General features: G+C 40.2%; 1 protein-coding gene across 2 annotated transcripts in view; it reads left to right on the top strand.

Annotated features, from left to right (window-relative positions):
- LOC136874822 (phenoloxidase-activating factor 2) overlaps window positions 1-18,064 on the top strand; it is an 88,300-nt gene that overhangs the window by 22,361 nt on the left and 47,875 nt on the right. For both annotated transcript variants that reach the window (XM_067148500.2, XM_067148499.2), the window contains exon 2: window positions 14,345-14,707. In XM_067148500.2, the coding sequence (XP_067004601.2) occupies window positions 14,345-14,707 (363 nt within the window). The remainder of the gene's footprint in view (window positions 1-14,344; window positions 14,708-18,064) is intronic.

Below are 18,064 nucleotides of genomic sequence, written 5' to 3'. Positions count from 1 at the left end.
GGGGTTCTCCTGTAGTTAAAAAGTCTTCTTTTCATCCGGGAACTGTTGTAAATTATATGCTGATCTGAAGTTGCATACGTCACAATGTTTTATCTTTTTAAAGTATAATGCAGTGTGTAGTGTTTACCCTCTGTTTAGGCAACTGAAATATGCCAGTATGTCGAATTTTCCTCTCGCGGTTGATCTTTAACTTTTCGGAAGTCAGTGAAACGGAGGTTTTGCATTTTGGTCAGACAAACACTGGGACGTAGGCTACACCCGTAGGGCAAAACAGAACCTCCGCACACAATAAATAAATAAATAAATAAATAAATAAATAAATAAATAAATAAATAAATAAATAAATAAATAAATAAATAAATAAATAAATAAATAAATAAATAAATAAATAAAAAACATACACATCTGTGAAACGCAGTGCAGTGTTCCCTTTGGAGAGAGCTGGTGGTATCGTTCTGGTATCGTGGCTGTGTCGTTCGATCTCAGCTCCGAATCTGATTGGGATGTAGATATGGATTTGGACTTATGGTTATTGTACCTTGAATCGAAAAAGAAAACGAAGTCGTTTTGGAAAAGCAATTACACGGAGAGGATAGAAATTACCGTCGTTGATTCGAAGTACAGATTAACTGCTTTGACGGAGGGTCAATGAGAAGATTTAACGAGATCCTACTCGAGAAATAGTGTTACGAAGATTTATAAAAGTCAAGTATTTAATTACAGACTGTCGCGAGCATGACGACCCGCTGAGTGCGCTTTTGGTACACACGATTCCATGTGTGCAGGAAACCATTTGAAAATAAAATTGATAGCGTTGTCGATGTAATGAAAGCAGTGTGTGTGTTGCACAATTATTTGAGAAGTATCGCAAGAACAAGTAATGCTGAATATGACGCTGTTGAATACGTGACGCCAATGCGTAGGTTCCTTTCTTTCAGCCGGACCAATACTAGCAATGCCCTCAGAGAAGCTCACTAAGTACTTCCGCTCAGGAGGACGTGTGGTATGGCAAGCCCAAAGCGTTAAAAGAAGAACACATTAGACAACTAATGAAGATTCATTTACAATAAGCCAAGTTATTTCCTGGTAAGCTGAGGGTACTGAACGAGAGGAGATAAAGACGTAACCAAACCATTGTGATCTGTGAATTGTGAGGAAATGGACAGACTTCGCTGTTCTCGGAACACTTTTGATACGAAACAAGTCTTTAGAATTGTTCGAAACAATTTGTCCTACTTAATTTCCGGGCAAATGCCGGCATGGTACCTAACTTAAGGCCACGGCCGCTTCTTCCCTCTTCCTTGCCTATCCCTTCCAATCTTCCCATCCCCCAAAGGCCTCTATTCAGCACAGCAGGTGATGGCACCTGGACGAGGTACTGGTCCTCTTCCCTAGCTGTATCCCCGACCCAATATCTCGCGCTCCAGGACACTGCCTTCAGGCGCTAGTAGTGGGATTTCGTGCTGAATCCGGAGAAAAACCAATCCTCGGGGGTAAACGGATTAAATAAATAAATAAATAAATAAATAAATAAATAAATAAATAAATAAATAAATAAATAAATAAATAAATAAATCAAATAAATCAAATAATAGCACTTGATTGTAGTAACTAGTCGCGTTACTGCATTTCCCATTTAAATAGTGTATTATAACGGTTATACCCGAAATTGTAGGGAAGCGGGTTAAAAACTGTCCTGTTTTCGTGATCAGCAGGTTTTTGAACAGCCCCATATTTCTAACCGATTTTAATGATGTTTTCACGTCAAAAATGTGGAATATTCGGAACAGGATTGTTAAACAGCCCAAGGTAGGTCTTTGTGAAGAAAAAAAGTATTGCAACAAATTTAGTGTAGAACTACGTCCTTGAGGAGGAATGGCATAAGTTGACGTCGCGTTTTCTATCACTTGTGGTACTTGGTGACTTTACAAGAATAGAACACTCCCGCTAGATCCGGATCACCAGAAACAAAGAGGAAACCTAGTATTCGCTTAATGTAATCCAAATATACTGTACATGCACATTACATAATCCTTAGTACAGCCAGTTTGCCTGTACGTTAGGCTCCTTCGTTGAATGGTCAGTGTTTAAGCCTTCGGATTAGCGGGCCCCGGTTTCGATTCCCCGTCGGGTCAGAGATTTTAACAGCGTCTGGTTAATTCCTCTGACTCAGGGACTGGGTATTTTAATTTGACTCAACAAACGTCTCTTCATATTCACACAACACACTACTACCAATCACCACAAAAACAGGCAATAGTAAATACACATAGGGTTGACGTGATGAAGGGCATCTGACCGTAAAACAAAGCCAAATGCACATATGCAGCGATCCCACAAGAATGTGGTGGAAAAGGCAGTAGGAAAACAAAGACAGTTTGCCTCTAACTACATTTTATACCCGCCTCCGTAGCGTAACGGTTAGCGTTATTAGCTGCCGTCCTCGGGGGCCCGGGTTCGATTCCCAGTACTGCCAGAAATTTAAGAATGGCAGGAGGGCTGGTGTGTGGTTGAAATGGTACATGCAGCTCGCCTCCATTGGGGGTGTGTCTGAAAAGAGCTGCATCACCTCGGGATGAGGATACGAGTTTGCTTACTTACCCATTATTATTAGGGAGCGGATTTTTATGTAATTACATATTTTTTTTGCGTAAGTTTTAACGCAAGTTACGAAGTTCATTATTCCTATTGTGCATCCCCAAGTGTAAAAACTGAATCTTATTTCACATAAAAACACATATTTTCACATTTTTAAAATGTAAATACATATTTTAAGAAAATCTATAATAAGCACATAAATCGGCAATATTTGTTGATCAATAAAATTTAAAATGCTTCTGTGTTATAAAACAATGCTCATATTTTCATTTTACGATTACGGTATTGTTTTTAACAGTGTATTTAACATAATGTATCTGAATGTTTCGGCTATTTATGGACTTCCCTCCATAAGTTCTAAAACTTGCTGGTCACTGGTTACGTCGTTACATTTAGACAGCGATTTGATTTGCTGCACAAGATGTTTCTTTGCATGATGTCATTCCAACTCTTTATGAGTCAGCCCTCTCGGGTTTTGTTTATAGAATATCAGCGAAAGGCAATCACGGAGAGATAAGGTGACGTAATTTCGTTACGACATGGGAGACTCGGAAGAATATTGCCCCACCATTAGGTAGTGGAATTTCATCACTCCTAAGAGTAAGGTTAGCTGTTCGGGTCCATATATCATTCCCGTAGTCGTGTGATTTTGTATGGATTTATAAGAAATATTTCCTTCAGTGTCCGCTGCTATTCTTTTTATTGAAACAGTGATTCACCGTAAATGCGTGTGTCGTAAACTGAAAAATAATGCCAAAAGAGAAGTCGAGTACAAGGTCGCATCTTCAACAATATGTAGTGGAATTTAAAAGCATTTTCACTACCGATGGAAAAGTATTTATTTTGCCAACCTTGTGGCAAAACAGTACGTGAAGATCAACGTTCTCAAGTAATCCAGCATTTGTCTGGAAATAAGCATACTGCGACTGCTTCACGTGTGCGTTAGCGACAATTACTAATAGCTGAACCAGCTACTTCAAATGCAGGCCCATCTAAATATTCCCAGTATTATTTAGATGTGTGCAGAGCATTTGTTTGCACCGACATTCCTCTTGGTAAAATAAATAATCCGGGACTGAGAAATTTCCTAACAATGTACATTAATTTTGAGCCTCCAGACGAATCCACATTAAGAAAAACTATCCCCCAAAATGTTACGAAAAACTTTACAAAGAATTCGGGCAGTATGTGATAGCGAAAAACTGTGAGTGAGCATTGACGAAACCACTGATTCAAGTGGCAGAAAAGTAGGAAATGTTGTAGTTGGTGTGTTGAAGAATGACAAAACTGCTTGCGAACATTTTTATTTGCTAGCGTGTAAAGAAATGCTTGTTGCAAACCATGTCACTGTAGCTAGGTTATTCAATGAAGCCATGCACTTACTTTGGCCAAAAGGTATAAAATACGACCATGTATTGCTTTTCCTTACTGACAGTGCAGCTTGCATGAAAAAGGCAGCCGAAGGCCTTTCTGTGAGCTTTCCGAAAATGATACACGTAACTTGCGTTGTTCATGCTCTATACAGGTTATGTGAAACTGTGCGGGCTCAGTATCCTCAAGTGGATAAATTAGTGTCTAATGGCAAAAAAGTCTTCGTAAAAGCACCCTCAAGAATCGATCTCTTTAAAGAGAAAAACCCGGATCTTGCGCTTCCTCCTCTGCCTATTGTTACGCGGTGGGGTACCTGGCTTAGCGCTATGGTATACTACGCAATTTCGAAAGTTTTGCATCCGTTGTGAACGTGCTAGACAAAAACGACGCGTTGTCAATTGAGATTCTTCAAGAGATACTAAAAGACAGCTTTGGCGTTTATATCTGCCAATCTAAGCTTCTTGTGTAAAACTATAGACATACTTGAAAAATCCACTAACCTGTTCTCCGAAACAGTGAAGGAAGTGCGCGCTGTTGAAAATAAATTAGATTCACTCCCGACTTCGCAGGTACAGGGACTGTTAAAGGTCAAATATCAAAATTTGTTCAGGAAAAACAAAGGATTTCAAACAATGTGCCAAATTTCTAATGTATTAGAGGGTGCTCATGTTGGCGAAATTGATGGCGTTATTGTTGGTGACATTCCTCTCTTTAACTATGCTCGTCTGACTTCCTGTGATGTGAAGCGATCGTTTTTGCAGTGTAAGGCGTTCTTTAGAGATAATCTGCATGCATTTGTGATGGACAATTTGGAAATGACCTTTGTTGTTCACTGCAATTCTGAGACTACTTCTAGCAACTAATATTCCAGCGTGTGATGGGTGAGTACGAACTGGTACTATTTTTTTCAAAGATGATAGGTTGCTTTTGCCATATTTAAACAAAACATTACCTTAAAAAAATAACCATTCATAATATCTACTCTGGCATATCAAAAATTAATATACCATACAGCACGTTTCCATACACAGACATCATTTTGCCTTAAGGAGCACGTTTGGTAGCACCATATTCTAATACAAAACATTATACTTATTTACTTCTTGAGCGACTAGTTATGTGATATTTAAAGGAAAATAATTTCAATTTTTTATCACATATTTTAAAGTTTTTCAGCACATAAAAAATAAATATTTTTCACATTTTTAGCACATAAAAGTCCGCTCCCTAATTATTATATACCTTACTGGCAAATGTACCTATGTTTGGCTACGGTATTCTACATTGTACACGGATTTCTACGTAAATTACTGTACACGCAGTGAGTAGGATGTTATTAAATTGTATGCCTCTTAGCGTCCGCCTCTGTGGTGTAGTGGTTAGTGTAATTAGCTGCCACCGCCAGAGGCCCGGGTTCGATTCCCGGCTCTGCCACGAAATTTAAAAGTGGTACGAGGGCTGGAACGGGGTCCACTCAGCCTCGGGAGGTCAACTGAGTAGGGGTAGGTTCGATTCCCACCTCAGCCATCCTGGAAGTGGTTTTCCGTGGTGTCCCACTTCTCCTCCAGGCAAATGCCGGGATGGTACCTAACTTAAGGCCACTGCCGCTTCCTTCTCTCTTCCTTGCCTATCCTTTCCAATCTTCCAATCCCCCATCAAGGTTCTTGTTCAACATAGCAGATGAGGCCGTCTGGGCGAGGTACTGGCCATTCTCCCCAGTTGTATCCCCGACCCAATGTCTCACGCTCCAGGACACTGTCCTTGAGGCGGTAGAAGTAGGATCCCTCGCTGAGTCCGAGGGAGAAACCAACCCTGGAGGGTAAGCGGATTAAGAAAGAAAGAAAGAAAGAATGCCTCTTAGCGTTATCCAAGAAACGCGACGCGGACCTCATACGTTGTTTTTCTTTGTAAAGTGTGAGTTGACGAGTGTTGATTATAGTGCCAGGACCCCTTGCCTACTGCTATTCACCATCGAGTTCGGGAGTTTCTACTATATTGGCAGCTTCACTTGCCCATTGCCATGCATAATCGAGTTGGGGAGTTTTCATTATAATGACAGGCACAAGTGGCGGCTCGTGATCAATTCAGCCAGTGGGGCCCGATATAGAGATTTTGACCATAAATACGGGATTGAGACAGGCATTTTTAAAACATGGGTTTCTATATTGTACTGTACTTTACACTAAATAGTTAAGAATAAAGAAATGAAATTGAAGTCACCAAATGGCACATTACTTATATAACAGTTGAGTACGCCTATTCTTCTGACTGGCAAACATTTCAATGAATCTGTTATTGAAGTTAGGAATTTCACCAGTTTCCTCCTTATGAATTGAACACACAGCGAGTGAATTTAGTCTGTTTTGACCCATAATTATTGACTCTTTTTAATGTGCTGAAACTTCGCTTTGCTTCCGCTGTTGAAACTGGAGTAGTATGTGCAATTTGTAGAATTTTGTGTACCTCAGAGAATGATTCTTTGAAGGAATGTTTCATGAAGAATGTGAACAAATCACAGACTGAAGGAATATCTTCTTTAATGGTATCATTGCGATAAATCACTGAGAGTTCATTTCTCAATTTTTCTTGGGAAATAAACGGACTGTAACTCGTTGAACAAATACTGACTAAATTCGTTGGGAAAATTTCTCTGAACATAGCAAACTTTTTTCGGATCAATCATTTCGAACTACTCATATAAGACTGTTCGAATCGGTATTTCACTTGGTTGATCACTATATGATACACTTCTCTGGCATCTACAGTCAGATTTACATTTAGATTTTTTTGTTGTTGGAGTAGAACATTCATCTTCATTCACTTGATACCTTTCAGTGTTCTCTCTTATTTCAGAAACAGCTGATTCAAAACCTTGTAATGCAGTGGATATGGTAACTGCATTCGCACTCTGCATCCGAACCGTGTTACACAAAATATCAACATGTTTCATCATCTTATAGTCCGCCTCCGTAGCGTAACGATTAGTGTTATTAGTTGCCGTCCTCGGGGGACGGGTTCGATTCCCGGTACTGCCAGAAATTTAAGAATGGCAGGAGGGCTGGTATGTGGATTCCAATGGTACATGCAGCTCACCTCCATTGGGGGTGTGTCTGAAAAGAGCTATACCACCTCGGGATGAGGACACGAGTTTTCTGTCCAACTCGATGGCTGAATGGTCATCCTACTGGCCTTCGGTTCAGAGGGTCCCGAGTTCGATTCCCGGTCGGGTCGGGGATTTTAACCTACATTGGTTAAATCCAGCGGCTCGGGAACTGGGTGTTTGTGCTGTCCCCAACATTCCTGCAACTCACACACCACACATAACACTATCCTCAACCACAATAACACGCAGTTGCCCACACTTGGCAGATGCCGCCCACCCTCATCGGAGGGTCTGTCTTACAAGGGCTGCACTCGGCTAGAAATAGCCACACGAAATTTTAAAAAATATCATAGAAGAATTTCAGAAAAACAAAAATTCTGAATTGTTAAGTAATTTTAAAAACTATATGAGGCCACAACACTAGTTGCAAATCGAGGATTGTGGCGACGTTTAGTAAATTCTCAGAGGCTTGCAGACTGAACGCTGAAAGGCATAACAGTCTATAATGATAATGATAATGTATGTATGTATGTATGTATGTATGTATGTATGTATGTATGTATGTATGTATGTATGTATGTATGTATGTATGTATGTATGTTAAGTAATTTTTTAAACCAAAACACTCCCTTATTGTTACACCATCCCAACCATCCTCGTTCTCAGTCTTCTCAAAACATTCCAATAAATATTTTCATGAACAATACTTACAACCCGAAATTGAACGTTCCATCTTGTTGAAGAAACTGTTGGAATCCCCTTATTGCAAAACTGATCGCAAGACATCACTTCTCTTAGACGATGAAGGGAAAAAGCTAGGGAATCCTGTAATGTTTGCGAAGAACAGCCTAACAGATTTAATGTTCTTGCTACAAGCATTTTGTCTTACCAAATTTAGTTGATGAGCGTAACAGTGAACGTACTTGGCATATGGAAAGTAATTCTGCATCAGAGCCTGAACAACTCCCTCACTCCCTTGCATCACTGCGGCTGAGCTATGAGTTTTCTCTCAACATTGAAAGATTCAAGCCATTTCTTCAGAACCTCGCTGAGACCATAGGTTGTCCTATTAGTAACATTCGCTCGTCGGTGTCTAACCGGCATGGTCCGTGAGACATTCGGCCGGTGGTGGCGAGTCGAAAGCGCGCGGCCGCCGTGGTTATCCGCGTGCGGTTCCTGCGCGCCGTAGGCGGGACCCGATGAAATCCTACCGTGGTGCTCTTCATCGAGTGTCGAGGTGGGCCGGCACGTTTACTGCGCCTGAATACTGTGTGCATGGAATAATGGAATAGGACCTCAGTTCTATTTTATTGATTTTCGAAACCCGAGGTAATGATTAATGGGGACAGGCGGGGGCATTCGTATTGCGGCGTTAGAGGTGAAATTCTTGGATCGTCACAAGACGGACCAAAGCGAAAGCATTTGCCAAGTATGTTTTCATTAATCAAGAACGAAAGTTAGAGGTTCGAAGGCGATCAGATACCGCCCTAGTTCTAACCATAAACAATGCCAGCTAGCGATCCGCCGAAGTTCCTCCGATGACTCGGCGGGCAGCTCCCGGGAAACCAAAGCTTTTGGGTTCAGGGGGAAGTATGGTTGCAAAGCTGAAACTTAAAGGAATTGACGGAAGGGCACCGCCAGGAGTGGAGCCTGCTGCTTAATTTGACTCAACACAGGAAACCTCACAAGGCCCGGACACCGGAAGGATTGACAGATTGAGATCTCTTTCTTGATTCGGTGGGTGGTGGTGCATGGCCGTCCTTAGTTGGTGGAGCGATTTGTCTGGTTAATTCCGATAACGAACGAGACTCCATCCCGCTAAATAGTCGCAATCCGGTATCCGTTCGTACTACCGGCGACAGCACATCTTCTTAGGCCCGGTTTCACAGTTTTAGTTTAAGCCAAAGCTTTAGTAAGCCACGCACGCCGCTTAAGCAAGGCTTACTCTTTGGCTTAAACACTACGAGTTTCACAGTAGGGGGACCATGTGCAGCTTTACTAAGCTGAACATCTCCGAAGTTGGTAATGCTTGCGCATGCGCAGTGATTCAATTATCATCTTTGTTTACATCCGTAGCCTATGATTGATTGACTTGTAGGTTATACATCGTTTCTAGAGGGCAAACGGTTGGAAATAGGTATATACCATCGCGGACTTTTTTGTAGAGGTTTCTATGCTCTACAATTCGTACACTTACACTTGGGGTCTATCGTTGATGGTTCACGCAGCGTAAGCCAAGAAAGCAAGTGACCGACCGACATTTTTGTCTCTTGAGCCTCGAAATATATTCAGAAATATAAGTTATTTATTAATGTTATTGGTTTTACGTCCCACTAACTATGAATTTGAGCACCTTCACCACAGGACTGAGACAGGATCGAACCTGCCAAGTTGGGCTATAAGAGGGCCAGCGCTCTACCATCTGATCTGAATCCTTAGCTTAAACCACAGTTTCATACAGCTTAAGCCAGTCACAGATAAGCTCGGCTTACCACTTGCACTCCCCACTGTGAAACTCGTCCAGAGTTTAAGCTCCCGCTTAAGCCCGATCCAAGGCTTAAGCGTATACTGTGAAACCGGGCCTTAGAGGGACAGGTGGCTTCTAGCCGCACGAGATTGAGCAATAACAGGTCTGTGATGCCCTTAGGAAAGGAATCTTTCAACAGGCTTATTCTCCTTAATGTACCGCAATATGATAACAACTTGACTTTGGGAGTAATGTCTGTTGCTTCATCTGCCTGCACTGAAACATAAGTTGCAGCGTTGATATCTTTGACCATATCTTCAGTGTACACTTGATACACACAATCTAATAGTTCGTTTTGTGTAATGTGTGACGTATATTTAGAAACTGGTGTTCAAGTGCTGTTCATATCTAACACACTGTCGAGATTACCAAGAAGATATAACAAACCTGATAAATTATCACGGTTTGTTGAGTCCTGTATGGCCCCTCAGTGCTAACTCGTGAGTTCCACAACATTTTAAGCACTCTACTGCTCTATTTAGTATGTGTTTTTTTTGTGACTTTGTGTTTTTGGAATGAAATTTTATAGGCAGTGTCATTTTGTGCACCAATGTTAACAGTCCCAAGTATTTAGTATTTACAGATCTTTTCTAAGTATAGTGCACTTTCCTCATGTTTTTTACTTCGTTCACTTAAATATTTTAGATCCTTACACCCAGTCGTTGACCACAATCTTTCACCACGAAATAAAACACAGCGAAGACAAAACAGACTTTGTTTCTCTTCACTCACTGTTAACCATGACTTTTTCTGACCCATGCATTACAGAAAGTTCTCTTTTTCTTGCCATCAAGTCGAGACAACGTGAAATAATTTGGTTGGTAAGCACCTAAACGTTTAATTTGAATATTTTCTTCTAGACTTAATGAATTGAAAGGAGTTTTCAATAAACAATCCACTCTGTTTATCTTAAATTATAGGTGGGCCGGCAAAAGGTTGCACTTGACAGTTGTAATTCATGTTGGCACAACTACAAAAATGAAATGAAGAACGTCACCCGTCGATCAGAATGACCAACCTACTACTTTTTTATGTAAGATACAGTTACGCATTTTATTCATATTAATTCGTATTTAATTCCGTCCAATGCTTATAATCTTATATTTGCTTACACAAATATGAGCGTTTAAAAATATTATAAGGTTTAAGCGAGCCACAAAATAAATACGAACTATTTTCATTTGAATGTTGTTGGCAATATTTGTAGTATAGTGGTGCCATCTATAACTAGCTTGAATATCATATTTAAGTGTTGCCGTTTTGCCTGTCGCTGCTAGCACGTAGTCAAGTGTGATTCGCGCGTTTATGAAAGTTTTATTTCCTTTGTGAGATAATTGTGGAATTTTATTTTAACGAGTGCCGTGCGATGTCACGGAAACGACAACATAGTCATGAACCGCGAAGTGATAATATTTTGCGGCGCGGAGTGGCCCTTAATAATAGTCAGGCATTAGAAAAAGTTAGCCATGTCGCAACATTCATTAACTCGGCAATGGCAATACATGGCATCATCAGTGACTGTCAGGAGTTGATGATCTGGCTAGACGATGACGACGACAATGACAACGAAGGCGACGGTAGTGATACCCTCCAGTATCGAGTGTGAATCAGGTATGAAAATGTTTCTGAATTTTCGTAAATTTAATACATTTCACTTGAAACCTTTTATGTTAGCAGGGTTATATATTATTGTAACATTTATTGATGTACTTAAAATAAGATTCTTGTCGGCCGATTTCTTCTGTATTTTCCAATATCACGATAATAAGAACTTCGTAGTAGATTTATCTCGTATCATTTTGTGTGATGAAATATTTTATTGTAAACTTAATCGGTGTGTTGAAAGTTCGATTATTGCCGGACGACTTCATTTGTATTGTGTATCATCGCGATGACATTAAAAGCATTTCTGCCATGTTTTTAAAAACTCACGTGTCGTGCAATCAGCTGTTGTTGCGGCGGCAACATTGCTTCGTGCGCCATTGTAGTGCAACCAACATTGTACGCAGCTGTCATGCGCAACCTTACGCCGGCCCACCTATAGACACTCGCTTGTCCACCAAACAATTGAGAATTGCCGTTCCGCAATCAATAATCACACTTCCGCGCACAGCCACATAAAACGAACGTGAAATAAAGCCAGAGCAGTTCAATGGTTGGGGCCAGCAGAGTCTGGCCCGCTCACACGGAACCAAGGCCATTGACGGACTATTAGCGTTGAATACATACTCGCTTCATAGTGTTTGCAATAACAACTACAAATTATAAATTACAAAGGATTACCAAGGTGGGGCCCGACCCCTCTGGCCCTGAAAGTAGATCTGCCCCTGGCAGGCACCTGCCGTAACACCACTCAAAATTGAGTCGTGGTGTTACCATTATAAAGACAGGCCACTTTTCTAGTGGCAGTCACAATCTAGTTCGCGAATATTGTTTATAATGGCCAGCACCCTTGCATACTGCCAGTCACAATCGGATAGGGGAGTTTTGACCAAAATGGCAGGCTCCCTTACCTACTGCCAGTGAAATCGAGTTGGAGATGTTTCATTACAATTACAGCCCCCCTTTCCTAATGCCAGTCACAGTCGAGTGGGGGAGTTTCCATTATCATGGCAGGCCGCCTTTCCTACCGCCAGTCACTGTCGATTTCGGACTTTTCATTACGATTGCAGGCCTTTTCTGCCACCGACAGTCACTACCGATTTGGGGAGTTTATCATTGGATACCTTCATTTCGAGATTTACTGCTGCTAAACGGTACGTCATATCGACAAACGGATTTCGCCATCAGACGCCCTTTTGGTGGTCTACATGGATATTCCTGTGACATGTTCTCGTATGTCATCTATTTATGCGTTTGAATAGGGTGAAATTTGTGCATAGTTTTCACACATTCTTTTATTTTGTGTATACTTATGTGGCAGCTAGAATTATTAAATTTAGTTCTCATATGGCCACTAGTCGTGCCAATGTGTGTGCGAAATTCGATGATTCCATCTTTCCTATAAGTGCGTCAAACTATAAAATATACGTATAAAATGTACAAAATTGTCCTAAAATCGAGAAATGCAGCTCTATTCAACGTATAAGGGATCGAGATACGACTAAAAGCCATAGAACAAAAGTTGTAGATCCCTTCATGCTGGGTGCGAATGTACTGTTTTATGATATGACTTACCGTTTAGCCACCAAATAGCTCAAAACGAAGGTCGGTACGGTAATTAAAATTGCCTCGATATTTCGATATTTTTCGGGGATAAAATGTTAAACATTCGAACATCTTAGATTTTTTCGATCGGCTACAGACTAAAAGATATACTTTTGTCAAATTTCAATTTTCTAGCTCGTCTGGCAGATTGTCTCCACTATCTTGATTTGGGGTGGAAGAGGAGGGGGCGGGGTAAAATTAGTACTTTCAGGAAACTTTTAAGCCCATGAAAACTATAGGTTATCGATTTCGAAAAATATATCCCACTGGGTGAAGGAAATGTTTATACTTGCGAATTTGCGCTGAGCGCCCCAATTTTGAGACTCCCAGTCTCTCTCACCCTACAGCGAATTTTGAGAATTTTCGATTTTATAGGAATCCTGAGGTCGTCAGCTACTCTGGCAGCAAGTTTCAAGTTCCTAAGATGCCTAGATGTGCCTCATTAATTTATGTCTCTTTTCATTTTTATACCTTTAGAGATAACTCCGAACATATTTCCATTTATATATACTGTATAAACTATATTTTGTTTAATTCCGAGACCTGTCTGCGTCTTTTTTCTTGATGAACGCGGTACTTTTGCATCTGTCTCTTGGCACAGACCATAATTCCCGGTTTTCGTTGACTTTAATCTTAAAACCACCGACGAAACTGTCAACTGTATACTCTCACTGCATGTGCAGCTCTGAATATTTGCTGAGTGTAGATTTTGCGTCCGATGTTTATTTGTAACACTTTGACTGTTTAAACAAGGCTGAAATTATTAATGTATCCTTTCCTTTGCCATAGGAACTACTACTACTACTACTACTACTACTACTACTACTACTACTACTAATAACAATAATAATAATATTATCTCAGACATTACAACACGGTGATTAAACCTGAATGTCTCTATGGAAGTGAATGGCTCCGAATCACTGGAAAGGTTGGTTGGTCTTAGAAAAGCTGAGAAGTTTGAGAAGAAGATCCTTCGAAGGATAATGGGCCCAAAGATCGTGGCTGTACAATACAGGTTGCGAGGACGAGAGGAGCTTAATCAGAAAACCGAACGACTGATGGAGTCCATCAAGAAGAGACGACTCAAGTTCTATGGTCACTATTTAGAATGGAAGACAAGCGGTTGACTAAGATTTTGTTTTACTATACTCGATAGTAGACCTAACACATGTGATAAGAGGTTCAGGAAAGTCAGGAAAGATCTTTAAAAAATTGGACTAAATCGTGAAGACATTGCTAACAGAACCAAGTACTGACACCAGATCAAGGGCTTTCGTGAAGAAGAACAGCAGAACAGCGGGTGGACAGCAGAAAGGAGACAGGCCGCCAGAGAGAGAGAGACTTCAACGATGTTGGGCTGCAAAGAAAGCTTCTGAAATGTGTAATTGTTGCGTATTGTGGTCTCTAATGGCCATAACCGTATAATAATAATATTAATAACAACATGTGACTATAAGTTGTGTTCGACGAACTGACCTTCATAATATTACTTGTTCGTATTACTTATTATTGTTGTTCTCTTCCATATTTGGTAGGTTCGGAGTCAAGGAGACGGTGAAGAAATGTCCCGGGCGTCAAGTATGCTGCAAGAATCCAATCGACCCTGATGCTACCGCAGGACCTCCATCATCTTCGTCGCTGAGACCTCCAGTGGAGCCCCCAGTCTCTCCCTGGTTAGGACAAAAAGACAAATCAGCCTGTGGACTAAGAGGGACAGCTTTTGGCCTGGACCAGTCTTGGTCAAGAATAGGTGTTGATAGTGGAAGTACTTCCTTTGCAGAATTCCCGTGGATGTTAGCAGTTCTACGAAGAAGAAATTCTAACGCCAATCCATTTATATGTGGAGCCTCCCTCATACATCCGAGAGTAGTTCTTACTGCTGCTCACTGCGTTCGAAGGTAAGTCCTATTTTATTAGTAGACTTCCTATCTCAAAAATCTAATATCTAAATCATAGATTCGTAACATATTTTCAAAGAACTAGGCCTTTTGCAATATGCTCTATAGTTCAAAAGTACTTTACTCATGAAAAATCTTTTCATAATTGATCTATCATGTCTTAATGAGAATTAATATAGTTTTCTTGTACCTACCAGATTGTCCATTTCCTTGGCCAAATGATCAGCGTTTCGTCTTTCGGTTTAGAGGGTCTCGGGTTTAATTCCTGGCCTGGCTGGGGATTTTAATCGCGTCTGGTTAATTCCTCTGACTTGGAGACTGGGCGTCATTGCTTGTTCCAACTCACTCTTCTTCATATTCATACAACACACCACACTACCACCCACCACATGAACATATTCATTTTATAACGTCGTAAGGTGGCAATCTGGGATGCAACTCCGACATGACTGATGATGCACTCTAGGCGAAGTCGCTGCAGAACATTCTGACAATGGCTTATTAGTCTTAGAACACCTTCAGTAAAATGCATTTGAATGTTTTCATTACAAAGTGAATGGATTCGTGCGTTACAAGACTGATCAACAGCGTAGGAAAGGGAAACGTAAAGTGGAGGATAAGAAGGAGGTGGAACAGAGTAGTGAGAGGGAGAGAAGGGAGAAGGAGAAGGTTCTGCAGGAGTGAGGGAAGTTAATGGAGACCAGCAGAGGAGGGGATCTAATGAGGAGGGACGGGTTGAGGCTTTGGTCATGGGTGATTCCATTGGTAGGCACGTGGGGAATGTGTGCATGGAGGAAAAGGAGCCAGGGTAGAGTGTTATCCAGGAATTAGGTTAAGGCAGATGTTGAGGAACATAGAACAGAAGGAGGAGGTGGTAATTTTTACGTTGCTACCAATAACATAAGACAAGCAGTAATAGGTACAAACATAGTTTGAGATGTTTGGGATCTGGTTACGGCAGCACGGAAGGAGTTTAAGGAGGCAGAGAGTGTTATCAGTGGAATGACGTGTAGGAAGGATACTGACTGGAGGGAGATTGGGTTTTAAATGAGACATCGAATGAGCTTGGGGGAAATTGAGAGTGAGATTTGTAAATTCTAATTGGTGGGTAGGAAATAGGGATGTACGTTCAGATGGCCTTCACTTGGACCGAAATACTGTAGTACATATAAGTTAGGGAGTTTATTATTTTAGAAGAGTTATAGGGAGGTACATTCAGGGAAACAGGGAGGACTAGGGAGCGGTGATGAAGTATAGAACGCAGAAAGTTAAGAAAAAGTGACATACAATACTTGTATTAGTGTTAAACTGTAGAAGTATTTTAAAGGAAGGAATAATATCAAATCATTTAATAGACATATATTTACCAGGTAATGTAATAGAAATTGAATCCTGGCTGAGAAGTGATATTATAGATGCAAATTTTTCTCACAAAACTGGAGTGTTTACCGTAGAGACAGGTTAGGAACAATAGGAGGGAGAGTATCCTTACTGGTGAAAGAAGAATTTGCAAGCTACAAAAAGATTAAGGATGATAAACATGAAATTCTATGTGTAAGACTTATCTCTAACGATAGTAAGAAACTTGACTTTTTGGGGCGTACAGACCAGGCAAGGCTGACACTGACGCTGATGCGAAAGTATTGTATACGATAATCAGGTATGTGAGGAACGACACAGAAAGGAACATTATTGTAGCGGGTGATCTCAATTTACCGAATGTTAACTGAAAATGGAATGCGAACGACGGAAAGCATGACCAACAAGTAGTGAATAGATTAATATGGGAAGGACAACTGAATCAGAAAGTAACGTGGTGCTGATAAAACTAGATGAACTCTATAAAGAAACTGAAGTGATAGATGGTATAAATGATCATGAAGCGTTTTTGTCGTAGTTAAAAATAAATGATATAAATAAGTTGTAAAAATAGAACTTTTAGGCAGTACCACATGGTTGATAAGAGAGGCATGGGGAAATTTAAAAATGGAACTGTCATCAATGGAAAGTGTAAACAGCCTCTGGAGTGGGTTTAAAACAATTGTTGAGGGGCATGAAAAGAGTAATGGCGAGGATCCATTATAATGGTCGCGGGAGTAAGGAAAGATCGAAGTAAATTACTAGGAAATTTAATTTAGCAAAAATGCTCAGGATAACATGATAGCAAACATAATTGGCAGCCATGTAACTTTTAGACAGCTATGGAAGGATTTATATAGATACTTTAAGGCAGAAAACAAGTTCCTGGAAGGACATTCCAGGGATCATTAATTAAAAAGGAGAACGTATATGTGAGGACTTATAAAAGAAAGAAGTATTCAGTGTTAGCAGTATGTAGAATATAAGCTGAAGATACGGATAATGCCCAGACGCAGGAGGCGACTAATAGTGGTGAATTACTGACATTTACCTATGACAATGAAGACATTTACTGCACCGCTCCCGCGTCCAGGTGGGGATACACGAGTTCCAGACTAGCTCTTAATAACGATTCCATCTACCTAATATTGCTGGGTTGTGAGTTCCGCGTGAGAAAGTACACCGATGGCCTATGGTAAATCCCAACCTACGTAGAAGGACGTCTCCAACACGCTATCAGTCGGATACCATACTTGCATGTTGCCGAAATTTTTATCTCAAAATCCAGGTTATTACAGCTTGTCAAGAAATTCGTATATGTCATCATCAAAATCGCAATCAGAAGTAGTCATTATAGGCTTATATCTAGCACTTATTCTAAGTAGGCATTAAAAGAAATTTTAATATTTTCACTACTCAGCTTTTATTACCAAATCAGTCTAAGTATGATTTGAAGATCACGTAGAGTATCTTGAGAAAATATTTTATACAATGTGGCTGGTTTCATACGCAATCAGCATCGCTAAGTGCCGTAGCTATGTTGCATTGACAGAAAATAGGTTTGGAAAACCTCTAACAAATAAATGAAATCAGGCCTCATTCATCGATATGCTAATCCTGGCCTATCGAAAAATTATATTGTAATTAAATAACATCCGTGAAAATTAAATGAAAAGGAAAAATTAAATTATACCTAATTAAGTGAAAAATTATTCAATATAGTTGTAATAATCAGATGCATCCAATTGGTTTAAGTAAAACAAAACTATACTCCCTACTATATACAATATTTCAAATTGGGGTTTCAATTGAAAATGTGAAAACGCAATGAAGGTGGCCAATAATTAATTAATTAATTAATTAAGATTTGGAATCTTTCCTTATTGAGCTGGATTGCTCCTCAAAATTACCAAAAGATTCAATCATTTGAACCTAAATTCACATGTGACTTGAGAAATGCACATCACTTGGCTTAAAACTTCACATCAATGCCCGTGC

This window comes from Anabrus simplex, chromosome 5, assembly GCF_040414725.1.
Source record: "Anabrus simplex isolate iqAnaSimp1 chromosome 5, ASM4041472v1, whole genome shotgun sequence".
Lineage (NCBI taxonomy): Eukaryota > Metazoa > Arthropoda > Insecta > Orthoptera > Tettigoniidae > Anabrus > Anabrus simplex.
Note: the sequence above shows the minus strand (reverse complement) of the source record. Positions and strands in the feature narration are given on the sequence as shown.